This window comes from Bison bison, unplaced genomic scaffold, assembly GCF_000754665.1.
Source record: "Bison bison bison isolate TAMUID 2011002044 unplaced genomic scaffold, Bison_UMD1.0 scf7180017864243, whole genome shotgun sequence".
Taxonomy (NCBI): domain Eukaryota; kingdom Metazoa; phylum Chordata; class Mammalia; order Artiodactyla; family Bovidae; genus Bison; species Bison bison.
The window spans coordinates 2084353-2103284 of NW_011494815.1; the positions used below are offsets into that span (position 1 = coordinate 2084353).

The 18932-nt window shown below is 43.0% G+C and overlaps 1 protein-coding gene across 1 annotated transcript in view; it reads left to right on the top strand.

Annotated features, from left to right (window-relative positions):
* The window catches only part of GABBR2 (gamma-aminobutyric acid (GABA) B receptor, 2), a 410792-nt gene that overhangs the window by 250435 nt on the left and 141425 nt on the right, over positions 1-18932 (top strand). The window contains exon 7 of the mRNA XM_010847041.1: positions 5358-5558. Within this exon, the coding sequence (XP_010845343.1) occupies positions 5358-5558 (201 nt within the window). The remainder of the gene's footprint in view (positions 1-5357; positions 5559-18932) is intronic.

An 18932-nucleotide genomic window follows, 5' to 3' on the forward strand; every position in this document is an offset into this window, starting at 1 on the left:
ATATATACATACATACATACATATACATATATAGGGGTGCATGTGTCTTTTCAAATTAGATTTTTCTCCAGATATATGCCCAGGACTGGATCATACCTTACCTGCTTCCTGGGAAATCTATATGTAGGTCAAGAAGCAACAGTTAGAACCGGACATGGAACAACAGACTGGTTCCAAATTGGGAAAAGAGTATGTCAAGGCTGTATATTGTCACTCTGCTTATTTAACTTCTATGCAGAGTACATCATGCGAAATACTGGGCTGGATGAAGCACAAGCTGGAATCAAGATTGCCAGGAGAAATATCAATAACCTCAGATATGCAGATGGCACCACCCTTATGACAGAAAGTGAGAAGGAACTAAAGAGCCTCTTGACGAAAGTGAAAGAGGAGAGTGAAAAACTTGGCTTAAAACTCAACATTCAAAAAACTAAGATCATGGCATCTGGTCCCATCACTTCATGGCAAATAGATGGAGAAACAATGGAAACAGTGACAGACTTTTTTTCTTGGGCTCCAAAATCACTGCAGATGGTGACTGCAGCCATGAAAATAAAAGATGCTTGCTTCTTGGAAGAAAAGCTATGACCAACCTAGACAGCATATTAAAAAGCAGAGACATTACTTTGCCAACAAAGATCTGTCTAGTCAAAGCTATGGTTTTTCCAGTAGTCATGTATGGATGTGAGAGTTGGATCATAAAGAAAGCTGAGTGCAGAAGAATTGATGCTTTTGAACTGTGGTGTTGGAGAAGACTCTTGAGAGTCCCTTGGACTGCAAGGAGATCCAACCAGTCCATCCAAAAGGAAATCAATCCTGAATGTTCCTTGGAAGGACTGATGCTTAAGCTGAAACTCCAATACTTTGGCCACCTAATGCGAAGAACTGACTCAGATGAAAAGACCCTGATGCTGGGAAAGATTGAAAACAGAAGGAGAAGGGGATAACAGAGAATGAGATGGCTGGATGGTATCACCAACTCTATGGACATGACCTTGAGCAAGCTCCGGGAGTTGATGATGTATAGGGAGGCATGGGGTCGCAAAGAGTCGGATACAACTGAGCGACTGAATTGAACTGATAACAATTCTATTTGTGTTTTTTTAAGGAACCTCCATACTATTTTCCATGGTGGCTGTGCCAATTTACATTCATACCATCAGTGTTAGAAAGTTCCATTTTCTCCACATTCTCTCCAGCATTTATTATTTGTAGATATTGTAAATATAATGTTGTTTGTATTTTAGTGATGACCATTCTAACCATGTGATGTGAAATCTTATTGTTTTGATTCACATTTCTCTAATAACTAGTGATGTTTAGCATCTTTTCATTTGCCTATTGGCCATTTGTATGTCTTCTTTGGAGAAATGTCTATTTAGATCTTCTGCCCATTTTTGATTAGGTTGCTTTTTTGTTCCTCATTTAATTTCTACACCAACCCAATGAGATGGGCTTTGCTTTCCAAAGGCTATAGGTGGGAAAAGCAAGATCCGAGGAGTTATGGGCCAGATTACCCAGATGCTATGTGGCACAGAATTGGCTTGACTATAGTCTTCTTTTCCCCAGGAGATCAGTGGAAAAAATTTTATCTTCATAAAAATTGACTAATGTTCTTAACAAAATATGTTGTCATTCAAATGGACTGAGCTTCTGTGGAAAATTCACTCACAAGGAACACCTAATAGAACAGTGGCAGGTCAAACAGCTATCACAGCAGATTCCTGGGATGCTGCTTCCAAATGATCACCTGGTCTTTGATCTTAGCTGCTGCTGCTGCTGCTGCTAAGTCGCTTCAGTCGTGTCTGACTGTTCAACCCCATAGATGGCAGCCCACCAGGCTCCCCTGTCCCTGGGATTCTCCAGGCAAGAACACTGGAGTGGGTTGCCATTGCCTTCTCCAATGCATGAAAGTGAAAAGTTAAAGTGAAGTCGCGCAGTCGTGTCCGACTCTTCGCAACCCCATGGACTGCAGCCTACCAGCCTCCTCCGTCCATGGCATTTTCCAGGCAAGAGTACTGGAGTGGGGTGCCATTGCCTTCTCCGTTCCTTCTCCAGAGAGGAATGCAAATCTGCCTTTGTGTCTGATGAAAAGACCTCCTCATGTTGTCTCTCTGTCTATTGGCTCTTACTTACCATATATTCTTAATAGGTGGGGCTATCTTGCCTCACCTTTTAAGATTGAGAAAACTTAATTCCCTGGTGGCCTGGTGGTTAAGGATCCTGGGCTTTCACTGCTATGGCCCCGGTTCAATCCTTGGTTGGGGAACTGAGATCTCACAAGCTGAGTGATGTGGCCAAAATAAGAAAAGATTAAGAAAGATTCAGAAAAGTTTTACTTTGTTTTACTAAGAATGGAAGGAAATTAAAACCAAAAAAAAAAAAAAACCATTGACTTTGGGTCTTGTCCTCTTGACTTAACTGAATGTGTTTGGGCAAATTCCTCAATCTGTAAGACTCAATTTCTTTGTCTATAAAATAGAGATAATAGCATACACGTCATAGGGCTATTGTGAGAATAAAATAAGATACTGTATATAAATGACCAAGCACATAATAGGGGTTCAATATATGTGAGTTCCTCTCTGCCAGTGAAAGGTGAGAGTTGTGAAGTCTCACATGTTTTGAGTGAGTGAGTGCTAAGTTGCTTCAATCATGTCTGACTCTTTTCGACCTTATGGACTGTAGCCCACCAGGCTCCTCTGTCCTTGGGATTTCCCAGGCAAGAATACTGGACTGGGTTGCCATTTACTGCTCCAGGGGATCTTCCTGACCCAAGGGTTGAACCCGCATCTCCTGTGGCTCTTCAATTGCAGGATTCTTTACTATGACACAAGGGAATCCCCCTCACAGGTTTGACCACTGATTAAATAACCTGGAATCATTGGAATGACTCTTTTGTTCAGAGGTTTAGCCCCCAGCCAGGATCTGGGATTATCTTTAGAAAACAAACAAAAAAAAAGTTTCTGTGGGCTAACCCCCATTTATTCGAGGGGAGCCCAGGTGGCTGCCTTCTTTTGTTGAACTGCGGTTTTGTTATGTGATTGTAATATAAGGGCTGTGTTTTTCTACAACAGCTTTGATTGGGGCAAGAGTATAATGTAGTTGCTGGGAAAATGACTACGATCTGAGGCTGCATCATGAAAAGTACAGTGTCTAGAATGAGGGAGGTGAAAGTTCCGTATCACTGGAGGATTCTAGAGAACAGGAAATGTGATCATTGACTTGAGATAGTTGAAGAGCTGTTTTATGAAACAATCTCAGTTTACTCTGGAGTCTTCACTGAATCAATGAATAGAGGCCATGGAGATGGAATCTGAGCTTAAGTTAAGGAACAAATATTCTAATTCACCTTTACCCCCAAGCAGATGCTGCACACTCCAGGCTGGGCTTTTTCGGGTGTTGAGAGAATTTTAGAATTGCCTCCCCAGATGTAGGGATGAAAGGAACACTCCTGCTTATCATGGACTTGATAATAACTGTTCTGTACCAGACAGAATAGGGGCTCTAGCCCACCTTTCTGGGCAGACCCTGGCCTAGCATGCTACAGCCTAAGTGGAGGGCAACCAAAACCTCCCAGGCATCCAGAACCATCCTACAGGCTCCTCTCTCCACACCCTCTTGGCCTCTATGCTGTCTTTCTTGTAAGTCAAGGAACATAAAGGATGTAACATGAATTGTTTTCCCCATGTGTGCTCCTAACATAGGTAACTCCCCAGGAATGAATTGCTGGATTGTTTTAGGCTCACATTGTAAAAGTATGCAGTTCATTACAGCACACCTAGAGCATTTGCATAACCATCACTCTGTAGTCACATCCGGGCGTTTTGATTCCTGAGAGGGCTGTGAGCTCTACTCAAAAACTCCATTCTGGACTCAGCTTTGATGGAATGTGACATTCCTACACTTTGGGACTTTCTGGGTGCATATAAGCTATCAAAAAGCATGTTTTTCCTGATGTAAAATCATCACAGTAAGAATTAAAGCCAAGTGGGGGTGTATGAGAACAGTCTGACAATTTTTTGCTTAAATGGGAGTTAGGCAGTGTGGCTTTGCAGCATAAGAGGAGAAGACCTAGGTTCCAGACTCTATGACCTTGCAAAAGTGACTTTCCCTCTCTGGTTCCCAATTTCTTCATCTCTAAAATGAGGTTAAATAAACTTTGCCCAGACCATCTCAAATGGTGAACATGAAGAACCAATAAGATGGGCGTAAAGCATATAAATATAAGGGACTTTTTTTAGGATCTGGATTTATGCCCACCATGCTTTGGGTAAAGATTCAGAGGGATGTTCAGTTTGCCAAGTGGCATCTTACATAAGTTGCATGCTTACATTAAATTTTCTTGGCCCCCTTGCAAAATTGTTCCCCCCTGAGTTATATTTTAAGATTATGATCCCAGCTTTTCGTAAAAATCTATACAAAAATAACCTTATGAAATCTGTTTGTTGTGGGGACACTGTTGATACCATGCTAGCTAATTTGACAGTATCCTCCATATGAGGCTTTTTTTTTTTTTAGGGATTAAAGCCTAGAAAACATTTTGCGTCCTTGAGAGACTGGTGTTTTTTCTCCTTAGTGAAAGTGAGAGCTCTGTAATTAATATCATTGCCCTTTTCTCTTGGGCTGCCAGGAAGGTCATCACCTATAGCGTTGGAACCTTCGGTGGTCTCATCTATCCTCTGTTCCCTTTACCTCCAGTAGTGTTAGTCACTTATTCGTGTCCTACTTTTTGTGGATCTATGGACTGTAGCCCGCCGGGCTCCTCTTTCCTTGGGTATTCTCCAGGCAAGAATACTGGAGTGGGTTGCCATGCCCTCCTCCAGGGGATCTTCCCCACACAGGGATTGAACCCGGGTCTCCTGCACTGCAGGCGAATTCTTATTTGTTATTGTTGTTGTTCAGTCGCCAAGTCATGTCCGACCCCATGGACTGCAGCACACCAGGCTCCTCTGTCCATGGAATTCTCCAAGCACAAATACTGGAGTGGGTAGCCTCCAGGGCATCTACCTGGAGGGATCTACCTTCTCCAGGGGATCTTCCTGACCCAGGAAGATACCACCAATAAGCATATTATCTCCAGTAAGCATATTATAATTTATATTTTCCCAAGCACTTACGTTTTCATTTTTATTCAGTGTTTTATTATTTTAGTATACGTTTCCTATAAACTACCTTGTATACCTTGAGAGATGATGATGAGGAGACCAAGCAAGTAATGGAGAAATTAACAAATCCTCTGGTATGAGGAAGCCCGAGTCCCCCCACCCCTCCACCCCTACCTTTCCCACAGGTTTCAAAGCTTTGAAAAAAATGTTTGTCTCTTGGTGCCTTCATGATCAACCCATCTCTTGCAGGCATATGAGGAGAATATGTATGGGAGCAAATACCAGTGGATCATCCCGGGTTGGTATGAGCCTTCCTGGTGGGAGCAGGTGCACGCAGAAGCCAACTCCTCCCGTTGTCTCCGGAAGCATCTGCTTGCTGCCATGGAGGGCTACATCGGCGTGGACTTCGAGCCCCTGAGCTCCAAGCAGATCAAGACCATCTCTGGGAAGGTCAGTGCCATGTTGTCCAGTGATGTCTGCAGAAAGTGCCCAGATCTTGTTCTGGCCTTTGCTGTGTGATTTTGAGCAAATCATTTGACCTCTCTGAGGCTCTATTTGTTATTTGTTATAGGAGTATAAACAAATCTTGTATTTGTTAAAGGAGTATATCTGGCTGTCTCCCTCTCCTAGGGAATTGTGGGAATCAAATGAGGTAAGGGTGCTTTCTAAGCACATAACATGGTGTAAGGGATGGAGTCATGACTGTTATAGTACCAACTGCAGGCATTGACTTTCAGACGAGACCACCATTTCATCCCCTGTACCCTCTGACCTGGAATGTCATTTCTCAGTCTCATTGATGCTCCTGTCAGCCTGGAGGAGAAAAATAACCCCTCAAGTAGACTTGGGGAAACAGGTACTGAAGACCAGAAAGACTGGTCCAAACCCCAGTTTTGCCACTTACCAGATGTGTGACCTTGAGCTTGAGTTTTCTGAGCTGCTGTTTTTTTCATCTATATCGTGGCAGTGCAAATATCCTCTTCTGGGGTCAAAAGGAGGACTGGTTGGCAGGTTGTGCAATGTGGCTGGCATGATGCCCAGCACCTTGTGCTGTCATAGCTGGGAGGAGGACCTTGGCAGGGTGCTCACGTCCTCAGGCCTCCACTAGGGATGTTCCCATTAGGGATGACTAACCCCTGGCATGCTTTTATCATAGGGCTGTGAGAGAACAGGTAGCATGGTGTATGTAAAAGTATTTCCAAAGTGTACTATTCTCTATCATTGAGAGCATTATCAAGAATTGGATGGTGACAGCCCCAGTGACGATGGCAACATCCATCTCTCAATTCTAACCACCAGCCAAAGTTTAGTACAGCAGGGCACATGATTCTTTTCTGTCTCCTCTGATCTCAGATTTTTAAATCCTCCACCCACCTTCAATTTCACTTAAAGAATCAGTTTCATAATAAAGTAAATATATATAATATATATTTATTTAGTTTTATCCATTATTTATTCTCAATCAGAGCCAATACTACAAGAATGATTTATTGATTTGTCCAAAAATGGCAAATCATTAGGACACATTTTATAAGCAGCTCTTTAAATCATGTGGCACCTGAGAGGGTCTGGAAAAACATTCTGGGTAGAAAATGTTGAAAGAAGTATTTTCATGCCTCAGTCAGTGACCATATAAAGTGTTGGGACATGCTGAATAATGAGTAGAAACAACTTATTTTTATTTCAGTAAATGTTATTTTTAAAGGTGTTGAAGTTTGCAGTTTATTAGAGAAGATTCTTGGGTCCAGGGATACCCTATACTTTAATCTAAAAATAGTATAAAATTTGAGGAAAGTACAAAAACGAAGAAGAAATTTCCACGCAGGCAGACAGTATAATAATTAAAAAGAGAAACTTAAGGAAGACTAAAGATGAAAATGATTACACATGAGATCTGTGAAGCTAAGTGGGCGTAAGGGCTATGAGATGCCCCAAGGGCTGCAAATGTCATTCCAAGGAGCGTGAATGCTACCTAGGCATGGATGTAGAAATGCACAGGAATGCATTTTGGGAAGATCATTTTTTTGCAGTGTTTTTTGGAATAAACATTTTTACTTTATAACATCTTCCAAAAAGCATTAGTTGCTCAGTCGTGTCCAACTCTTTGCGACCCCATGGACTGTAATCTGCCACGCTCCTCTGTCCATGGAATTCTCCGGGCAAGAATACTGGAGCGGGTTGCCATACCCTTCTCCAGGGGATCTTTCCAACCCAGAACTGAACCCAGATATCCAGCACTGAAGGCATATTCTTTACCATTTGAGCCTCCTGGGAATCTTAACACCTCCCAAGCCACTGGCTTTACTTTTTAATTTAAAAATTTTTAATTTGGGGCCAGTGAGGAGTCTGAGGCTTTCCAGGTGGCACTAGTGGTAAAGAACCCACCTGCCAATGCAGGAGACATAAGAGGGTTTGATCCCTGGGTCGGGAAGATCCCCTGGAGGAGGGCATGGCAACCCACTCCAGGATTCTTGCCTGGAGAATCCCATGGACAGAGGAGCCTGGCGGGCTCTAGTCCATAGGGTTGCAGAGAGTCAGACACGACTGAAGCCACTTAGCATGCACACACGAAGAGGCTGACCTCATCCCCATATCACTATACACATGAATGGGCACCTTGGAGCTACTCCTGGGGCTCTTCACTTCACCCACAGTGTGGGTTACCCACTCCTGGGTGTCCCCAGATGGAGCAATGCCATCAGGAGCAGAGCCAGGCAGCCTTCCTGCTTGGGGCAGCTCTGAAATTCCAGATGACCCAGCCCCTGTCCCACAGTCACTGAGGCAAGAGGCAGCATTTCTTACAATCTTAAGGTTGAAAGATTGAAGTTACACAGGGAAATTTTCAGCCTCTTTGCCTCTGGGATTCTGGGTTTAGGGCTCTCCTGACAGGCTTCCCTGGTAGCTCAGGGGTAAATAATCTGCCTGCCAATGCAGGAGACTCCAGTTTGATCTCTGGATCGGGAAGCTCCCCGGGAGAAAGAAATGGCAACCCACTCCGGTATTCTTGCCTGGAAAGTCCCAAGGATAGAGGAGCCTGGTGGGTTACAGTCCATGGGGTCACAAATACATGACTTAGCGACTAAACAACAACAATGGGTCACGTAGACCAGCCTCCCATCAGACTCTCAGATCCTTCCAGTGGCACAGGACTTACAACTGATCCCCTAATTTTCCCCACTGGCCCCTCTGGGCCTCCACAGGTCCTGTTGGCAACCACCATATCCCTGTAGGCATTCCTTGTCCCTCATGGGCCCACCCCTCCAGTTGTAACTCATAGTTCCAGGGCCAGGTCTAAGGGTAGAATTTAAGGGGGTGCCAAGGACCTCAGTGGGAAAATCAAATATCAAAATGTTAAATAAAGACAGGATCCACAAGGTCACCATTAGGGTGAACTGATTTGAGTCACATAATTACAGAAACACATCTTGTCTTTATTTAAATTTTTGCTTATCATGGATTTTTTTTTGCATTCATTTTGATTTTTTTTTATAACCTTGATTACTGAGGTTTTGGGCCACTTCTTCCTTTTGCTTCTGAAGGGAAGCCTTCACTCACCTCCCCTTGGCCCTTGCCCTGCACAGATTGTGTTTGTCAGGCCCCTTCCCATGCTCAGCCCATTCTCTGTACTTGATCGTGTTGAATGCTCTCTCAACAGGGTGTGGGGCCCAGAGTTAATGAGGCATTCCTATTTGTGGTCTGACCACAAGCCAACTTCCCCAACCAACCCTCAAGAATATATGGCTCAAGAAAGTTCTAGAAAGTCATGAAATAGTTCTTGAATTTGGTTTTGTGGTATATGTGACTGCTGGGGACCTTGGTCAGCATGGCACAGGCTCTTGGGTAAGTACCTGTATTCTGGGGTCTGTCAGTATCCATAAAACAAGCAAACACTTATAGAACCAAGTCAGTGGACTCTTCCACCGTCACTGTTTACACACAGAAAAGCTGAGGAGCAAAAAGGGGAATAGCACACCCAGGATCCTTGTAGTGGGTTAAACAGGAACAGTGGCCCCTAAAAGGATATGTCCGGTTCCTAACACTTAGAACTTGTGACGTGACCTTATTTGGGGAAAGAGTCTTTATGGATGTAATTAATTTAAGGCTCTTGAGATGAGATTATCCTAGACTACCTGCAGACGTGCATGCTAAGTTGCTTCAGTCGTGTCCAACTCTGTGCAACTGCATGGATTGTAGCCCTCGGGCTCCTCTGTCCATGGGATTCTCCAGGCAAGAGTACTAGAGTGGGTTGCCATTTCCTTCTCCGGGGGATCTTCCCAACCCAAGGATCGAACCTGCATCTCTTGTATCTTCTGCACTGGCAGGAAGGTTCTTTACACTAGCGCCACCACCTGAAAGTGAAAGTGAAGTTGCTCAGTCGTGTCTGACTCTTTGCAACCCCGTGGACCGTAGCCCACCAGGCTCCTCCATCCATGGGATTCTCCAGGCCAGAATACTGGAGTGGGTTGCCATATGACAAATATTCTTATAAAGAAAAGGCAGAGGAGGTTTGCTATTTGGAGAAGATCATGTGAAGATGGAGCCAGAGATTGGAATTACAAGACAAGGAACTCCAAGGATTTCTGGAAGCCTCTAGAATCTAGAAGAAAGGCATGAAATGGATTCCCCTTGGAGCTTCCAGAGGGAACCAACGCTGCCAGCACCTTAGTTTCAGTCTTCTGGCCTCTATAACTGTGAGCCAATAAGTTTCTGTTTAAACCACCGAGTTTGTGGAAATTTATTATGGCTACCCCAGGACACTGATAATGTCACCCAGCAGGTCAGGGACAGATCCAATGACTGGAAACCAGGACTGCTAAATTCCCACTCACTGCCCCTTGCCCTCTACCATGCTCTTCCTCTCAACTTGGGACATGCCTAGGAGCAGAGCACATCCAAGTTGGCCCTTTTTGTGATGTCTTAGTGGGCCTGTTATTAAGTGGCAGAACAGGACAGCATAAGTCTAGTAATCAGGAGATTTAGTGCCTCCATCTGCCACCTCAGCTAGACCCTCACTATCCCTGGGCCTCAGTTTCCTCAAATGAAAATGAGAGATTTGGACCATATAACTCCTAGCATCCTTTCACAGTAAAATTCTCTGACTCTGTGTAGGTATGATATTGAGTTATTACAGTGAGCTGTGTGATATGGTTATAATGTTAAACTCTGGAACCCCCAGGATAGAGGTGACCCATGATAAAGTCACAGAATCGGGTGGAATAGTGGGCCCTCCTGGAATGCATTCTCTGCAGTTCTCTCTTCCATATGCCTGTCTCTAGTGCCAAGCTGCCCCAGCTTGTTCATTGGCATCCAGGAGATTTCTGGGAGGAGGAATAACAAGGTCTCCCTCCCCAGCACATTCATCAGTCCCTGCCAGTTGGAATTTCCAGTGATGGGACAAGTGCAGACCTTTGGGCTTCCCCAAGCACGTTCAGAGTTCAATTTTCCAGAACCTCCCGTAAATAGCTTCTGGATACTTGATTTGGCTATCATGTCTCTTTCTCCTTGTTAAAGTTCCCCATCACCACTCTATTCCCCTAAAGTGACTCTGTTGACATTGGTGATTTCCAGTGTCAGCTTTCACTTTTCAATGTCCCATTGGGATTGTTTCCACTGTAAGTATTTATAATTTTTGTATAAAATTCCAGTGATGGCTTAGCCTCTCCAATAAGGACATTCTTCCCTGTTACCATTCTCCTGCTGAGATACACAGAGTTGGGCCAAGGCACCAGATGGAAGTGTTCACAGAACCCTGGAATCAGTGGGAACCTCAGAAGTGGCACCAACCCTCAACCAAAGGCACAGGCTCTTTCTTTGAAAGATTTCTGTAATGTTTTCCAGCAAGAAACTTCTGTGACCACCCACAACTGTTTATCCAACACAGCAGAACAAAAGGAAACAGAGATCTAATGAGTCCTCAAATTAGAGCAATGACCTGGGAAAAGCTGCACACATCTCTTTGTCACTGCCATGGGAGCTCCATAACAAACAACCTGGGGCTTTTAGGAAGCTCTGGGCTCTAGAGAGGAGGATGAGAAGGTGATATGGAAAAGTAGAGATGCTCCCCAGGGAGTCAAGCTTTATGATGCTGCTGCCTCTGCCCCCACCTTCCCCACAAAGCTCCTGTTACCGGCTACTTCCCTAGATATTCACATCCCTGGGAGACGGGCAGTGTGGCAAAGGAACATGGGCTCAGGAGGAAAGGTGTGGTGTGGCAGGTAGTTGTTCATGCAACATCCTTAGCCCTTCTTCCTCTTCAGTAGCATAACTCTGATTTTTAACTGGGTATGTTGCCACTCATCTGAAAATATACATTTCCCAGCCTCCCATGTAGCTAGATAGAGCCAGGATTCTAAGTCTAACCAGTGAGATTTAAGTAGAAGTATTATACAAGACTTCTAAAAGCCTACTTTAGAGGAGAGCTTACCCTTCTTTCTTCTCCTCTGTATTGGTTGAAATATGGATGAGATGGCTGGAGTTATAGCAGCCATTTTGTATCAACAGGTGACCTTGAGAAGGAAACTTTACGATCAGTTCAGTTCAGTTCAGTCGCTCAGTCATGTCCGACTCTTTGTGACCCCATGAATCGCAGCATGCCAGGCCTCCCTTTCCGTCACCAACTCCTGGAGTTCACTCAGACTCACGTCCACCGAGTCAGTGATGCCATCCAGACATCTCATCCTCTGTCGTCCCCTTCTCCTCCTGCCCCCAATCCCTCCCAGCATCAGAGTCTTTTCCAATGAGTCAGCTCTTCGCATGAAGTGGCCAAAGTACTGGAGTTTCAGCTTTAGCATCATTCCTTCCAAAGAAATCCCAGGGCTGATCTCCTTCAGAATGGACTGGTTGGATCTCCTTGCAGTCCAAGGGACTCTCAAGAGTCTTCTCCAACACCACAGTTCAAAAGCATCAATTCTTCAGTGCTCAGCTTTAGGATAGCGGGGCATAAAGATAAGAGCCTCAGTCTCTGGTTACACTGTGGAGTTGCCGTAGAAGCTCTGCACTGCCTACCCATGGACAACTTTTACTTGAGAGACAAACTATTTCATTTAAGTCACCAATAATTTTTTGTGTGTTATATTATATAACTGAACCTAATCAACAGTGATACAGTGACATTGGGCAAGTCATTTGGCCTTTCTCAAAATGTTTCTGATTATGCTGGAGTAATATGTCTTTTACAGATTTAGAAGGATTACATGAAGTAATACAGAGGAAAATACCTTGCTAAGTGCCAAGCACACAATAGGTGCTCAACAAATTGTAGTTCTCTTCCTTCATCAGTGCAGCAGCCTTGAGGTCAGGAGAAAGGAGTAATGAGTCAATTTATATGCACAAACCTTTTCTGGTTTGTTATTGGAATTTTACTGATTGTATAGACTGATTTAGGAAAAACTGATATCTTTGTAATATAGAGTCTTTCCATCCATTCAATTTCCCTCAGAAATCTTTTGTGTGCAATTTTTGCATGTTTTTTATTTGATTTATTTATAGGTATTTGATGTATTTTAGTGAATATATGTGCACAGTACTATTGGGTGCATACTTAGGGGTGGAATTTCTGAGTCACAGAGAATCCATATGCTCAGCTATAATAGACACTGCCAAGCAGATTTCTAAAGTGGTTGTACCAATTTACACACCCACTGGCAGAGATTGCGAGTTTCATTTGGTTCACACACTCACCAACTTTTGGCGTTGTTAGCTTTTAAATTTTAGCCAATCTAGTGGATGAGTAGTGGTATCTTATTTTTATTTTAATTTACATTTCTTTGATAAGTAATGAAGTTGTTGATCTTTTCATATTATTATTGGCCATTTTGATATTCTCTTTTATAAATTGACTATTCAAGTCTTTTGCCCATTTTTCCACTTGGATTCTCTGCATGTTTCTCACTGATTTGTAAAAGTTCTTTTTGTATTCTGGGTATGAATTCTTAGACAGTTATATTTATTACTTACATCATGTGTGTCTTATTTAAGCAACTTTGCCCACCCAAGCTCATGAAGATATTTTTCTATCTTGTCTTTGAGAAGTTTGTTTTACCTTTCACTTTTAGATATAGAAATCACGTGAAACTGATTTTATGTAACATCTGAGGTGGGCTTCCCTGGTGACTCAGACAGTAAAGAATTTGCCTGCAATGTGGGAGACCAGGGTTCGATCCCTGGTATGGGAAGATCCCCCTGGAGAAGGGAATGGCTACCCACTCCGGTATTCTTGGGGCTTCCCTGGTGGCTCAGACAGTAAAGAATCTGTCTGCAATGCAGGAGAACCAGGTTCCATCCCTGGGTCAGGAAGATCCCGTGGAGAAGGGAATGGCTGCCCAGTCCAGTATTCTTGCCTGGAGAATTCCATGGACGGAGGTGCCTGGCAGGCTACCGTGCATGGTGTCGCAAAGAGTCAGACACGACTGAAATGACTTAGCTTCAGTGTGTGTAGATCTCTTTCTGGACTTTCTGTTCTCTTCCACTGGTCTGTTTGCCTATCCTTTAACCGATACCACACTGCCTTAATAATTGAAGATTTTTAAGACCTGATGACTGGTAATGTTAAGTCCCTCATCTTTGTTCTTCTAGAAGGTTTTCTTGGATGTCCTTGAACCTGATGTCATGTTTCATTTAGATCTACTCATATATTTACACTTTTCATTACTTCTTATTCCTCCCTTCATTTCTGTTCTGTTTATGATCATTTTCTTTCTGCCTATAGAACTTCTCTTGGTCTTTCTTTTAAAGAAAGAAAAGATGTTTTTTGGTTTTGCTGGAGACACATTCTCTCAGTTTCTGATTGTCTAAAGTTTTCTTTCACCTTAATATTGAGAGATATATTAATTAGGTATAGAATTCTAGGTGGTCTGTTGTGTTCTTTTAGCACTTTCAGAGGTCATTTCTGAAATGTCTTGTCTTATGGAATCCCTTGTTTCTGTTAAATCAGCCATCAGACTAATTGTTGCTCTTTTGAAGATAATGCATCCTTTTTTTTTCTCTAACTGCTTTTAAGATTTTATCTTTGCTTGACTCTTCAGCAGTTTTATATGCTGTGCTGAAGTACGGTTTTGTTTGGTTTTATCTTGGTTGGAGTTTAAGCATAATGGAACTTCATGAATCAGTGGATTGATATGTATTGGGGGAAATTCTAGGAAAATATCCCTTAAATACTGCTTCTACCTTTTTAACCTTTTCTCACATTTTAGGACACCAGTCATACATGTGCTATACATTTTCAACACATTCCATATATCTCTTATGTTTATTGCTTATTTTCTGTCCTTTTTCCCTCCCTGTGCCTCAGGCTGAATATTTACTACTAACATTTCTTCAGTTCACTAACCTACTTTCTGCTGTGTCTAATATAGTTTCATCCATCTATTGAGTTCTTAGTTTCATTTGTTGTATTAATATTTTAAAATTTTTAGGATTTTAATTTTATTCTTTTTTTTCTTTCTTTGCTCCCTGTTTTCTGGTGATATTCTGTATCTTTTGTCTATTTTCTTGAACATATAAACCTGCTACATTAAAGTCCAGGCCTAATAAATTCAAGATATGAACCACCTGTAGATCTGCTTTGTTGTCTATTTTTCTTCTTTCCTTTCTTTCTTCCTTCTTTTTTTTTTAAGATTTGATCCTATTACCTGGTATACCTAGTAAGTTTAATTAATTGAATTCGGTATGAAAAATGAAAGAAGCTACAGGTGGCATTATCTTTCTTCAGAGAAGATTTTTCTCTTTGAGCAAACAGAATAGGGGCAGTTCACTTTATCCAGTCAAGAACTGAGATGATTCCAGGCTTCGCTTTAGTTTTCATAATATCTGGTCTGTTTTGGTTTGACTTTATTCCTATCTGTCCTTTAACATTCTAGACTAAAATCCTGGGATGTTTACTGGCCCTGGATTCCAACTTTTGTTCCTAATGTCCTGAGACTTTAAACATACCTGCTTGTGTTCTTATCCCCTTAGCCACCACTTTTCACTTGGCCTCTCATCCTCCTTGTTTTATGCAGCTTGTGCTGTGCTTAGTTACTCAGTCATATCCGACTCTGCGACCCCGCGGACTGTAGCCCGCCAGACTCCTCCGTCCATGGGTATTCTCTGGGCAAGAATACTGGAGTGATTTGCCATGCCATCCTCCTTATGCAGCTTGAGTAAGTGAGTGAGTGAAGTCGCTCAATCGTGTCCGACTCTTTGCGACCCCATGGACTGTAGCCTACCAGGCTCCTCCCTCCATGGGATTCTCCAGGCAAGAATACTGGAGTGGGTTGCCATTTCCTTCTCCTGGGATCCAACCCAGGTCTCCTGAATTCCAGGCAGACACTTTAACCTCTGAGCCACCAGGGAAGCCCCTTATGCAGCTTAGTTATCACCAAATATCACAAGTGCAGATGTCAGAGTGCGTACTGGTATCCTGTGGTTCCTCTTTCTCTGAGACCTTGGCCCTATAAGCCTTGCCACCCTGATAACCCTGAACTATAGTTTTTTGTCTTCCCATCTCTGAGGGACTGATGAAAACACTGATCCACTGTTTTCTGTTCCTACAACTGGCCTTCCCACTTGCAGATCAACAAATGCCTCCAGGGGAAGCAGCGAAGAATGTTGGACTCTTCTCAAAACATTTCTTTTCCCTCCAGGATCTTGGTTCTTCAAGTCCTAGATGTCCTGGTCGCTTTCTGATACCTTTGGATAGCTATATTTATATTTTATTCTGCTTTCCTTAATGTTTTTCATGGGAGCTTTAGTCTCATATAACCTATTTTGTCATAGATTGGATGTCTGAACTGAGACTGTTTTGCTTAAAAGGTGAAGAAGAGCGCATTGAGGACAGGGTAAGCATGTCACTAACTTCAGCTCTTTGAGAGATGTTATGGATAAGAGGAAGCAGACATGTTCTTTGCAGCTCCACAGAAAGACATAGCAAGCTACAGGGAGATAGGTATAAACTCTGTATCTGGAAGACTGATCTCATAGACGTCAAGCATTCCTTAAGTGGAAGGCTCCTCCTGAGGACATAGTGACTTTCCCAGCACTGAAAGAGTCTGAGAAAGGGCTCAGAAAAACACCTGGAAGCTGCTATTGAGAAAATCCAGTAATCAGATTGTGAGAGGGATTTAATCAATGTTAACCAATTTATGTATTCTTGAAGTCTTAAAAGATCTTTTAAAATACAGTTGTCCAAGTTATCCCACAGACACAATAAAACAAATGTAGGGCCCTGCATTCTCAACAGGCTCCTTGGATGACCTACGAACTGGAGTAAAAGAGACTGCGCCCTAGTGTACCTTCCAAAGGAGACTCTGGTTGCAACGTCCCACGAAGGGTTCGAGAGAGAAACTCTGCTGGTTTTGCCGCTCTGCGGGGTTGGGGGTGGCAGTTGGAGATATGGAAGGAGATGTTAACCCCTTCTCCTCTCTTCTGTCCATGAGACTTCCGTCTCCCAAGAAGCAGGACTCAGCTCGGTTCTGTTGGAATGACAGACCCGTAACGTTTAGTCACAGTGTGGGGTAGCAAACTTGTGTGGGCTAGCCTGGGAACCTAACCACTATTTATAACATGATTTCTGTATGAAAAGATGTTCCACGTTCCAACAACTGCCTCTCAAAAATATGTGGGGCACAACCTGTCAGTAATTGGGACTCTTCATATAAAACTTGTTTTCTCAGAAACTTTTAGCCTCTCAAGATAAACTTGACCTCAGAGCATGAGTAATCAATCAGTTTTCAGTGTCCGCTTTACAGCGGAAGAAATTCTTCTGCCCTGAATAATTGGAGACCTGCTTTAAGAACAACTATTAGCTTTTCTCAGACAATTGTGAAAGTGTCTGTTTCTGCTGTCATTGTTTTGCCTGAGGGAGATCGGCGCCGGCTTCACCGGGGAACAGTGATGAATGGTCCCGGACATAGTGTGGTAGCAATGACTTCAGCATGGTGCTTGCAAAGACAGGGAGAATGAGGTCACCTTTCAGGCCTAAGCTACTGGGGTGTCCCACTCCAAGGACTTTACCCACAGAAGTGAGGTAAACAGGCACATTGCCAGTGTTCTCCAACCCCCTTTCCTCTGGTTGATGAACAGTTTTATGAGATAGAAAAGATAGGGATTTATAAGAGGTACACCTAAAAAATATATAGGGACTTGTGTTGGCCCCAGTGTCAAATTGAATAAACAGTCTGATCTTGATCCCCTCTATTATCTACACACATGGAAATATCACCAATAAACTATATCAAAGAAGTTTAAAAACTACATTCATATACCTCCTGGTGAGGCAATACTGTGTCTGTTCGCCGAAGGTCTGACTCTTCCCACCCGCAACAACTTTAAGAATGTCGCAGAAACCTTCAAGGATGCCCCAGTGGCATGTCCTGGATAGAGAAGACGTCTTGAAACGTCATCTGAATGTACTCATTAGGTTGAACAAACAGGACTCAAAGAGACACCACCAGCCCTTGGATGCCTTTGCCTGCATCAGAAAAAGCCTCGGAGCAGCAAAGTCTTAGAGAGAAGAGTTCAAGAGGCCTCATTCCTTTGATGCTTAAGCAATTAATTAGATAAATAGACAATTCAGGTAAATTTTTGATACTTTAAAAATAGCCAATAGCTGAATTAATAGCCTGAAATATACCCAAATTTCTTTTTTTCTTTTTCTTTTAGGCCACACTGCGCATCTTGCAGGATTTCAGTTCCCCAAGCAGGGATAGCATCCAGGCCCTCTGCAGTGGAAACATGGAATCCTGACCCCTGGACTGCCAAGGAATTCCCCCAAATTACATTTTAAAATCAAGAAAAATATAGCCAAATAGAAAAATAACAAGGATATGTTGAAACAAAGCACTAAAAGTTGTGACTCTCACCATACCAATATGGTATAAAGAGGAAACACACCTCAGAAGTGAAAGTTGCCCATCTATATGTGGAGATCACTCTTAATAGTTAACTAGAGAAATGCAAATTAAGATGAAAAGAGATGTACATTTTTTTCTTGAGAAACTGACAATGATTTTAAAAATTGAGGGACTTCCCTGGTGGCCCAGTGGTTAGACTCTGCACTTCCACTGCAGGGGCACAGGTTTGATCCCTGGTTGGAGAACCAAGATCCTGCGTGCTGAGCAGCTTAAAAAAAAGAAAGAAAGAAAGAAAGAAATGCCTATTGTGGTCCAGGATGTAAGGAAATGGGCACTTTCATATAGAGTGGAATTTTAGCTTTTCATGTTTGGAGAGGATAATTTGGCCCTTTAGATGTGTGAATAGCATTTAAGGTTTTTATACCTTTTGCCTCAGCAATTATATATCTGGGAATTTCTTCCGAAAAAATAATTATCAGTATGTGTTCAGAAAATTTAGATACAAGGGTGCTTTTTTTTGCAATCCTGTAATTGGGAAAAATTAGAAAAAAGCTTTAATGTCCAATAATTGGAAATTAGCTAAGGAAGTAAAAGTAGGCCATTCACACACTGGAGGGCTGTTACCCCCTATCAGCACAGGCGAAGTCTTGGGTCTTTAGGGCATCCTGGGTGAGCAGTTGTTCCAGGTGGCCAGGTGAACAACCACTGTACTATTACTAGCAGTGACTGGAGTTCTTGGGGCACCAACACATCCTGGACACAGGACTGATGCTGTGCACTCATAGAACTGTCACAGCCACCTAGATGGGAGGATGCAGAGACCTGTAGGAGATAGGACCCCAGCCCCAGGTCACATTACCAAACCACTGAACTGGAACTGGAAGGCAGGTAAACCTGCTTCCAAGTCCTGTGTTCTTACCACTGTGCCAGGCTCCTGCCTGGATCACTCACCAGGAGGAGGCTTCTAGATCACCTGGTCCAACCTCCTCACTTT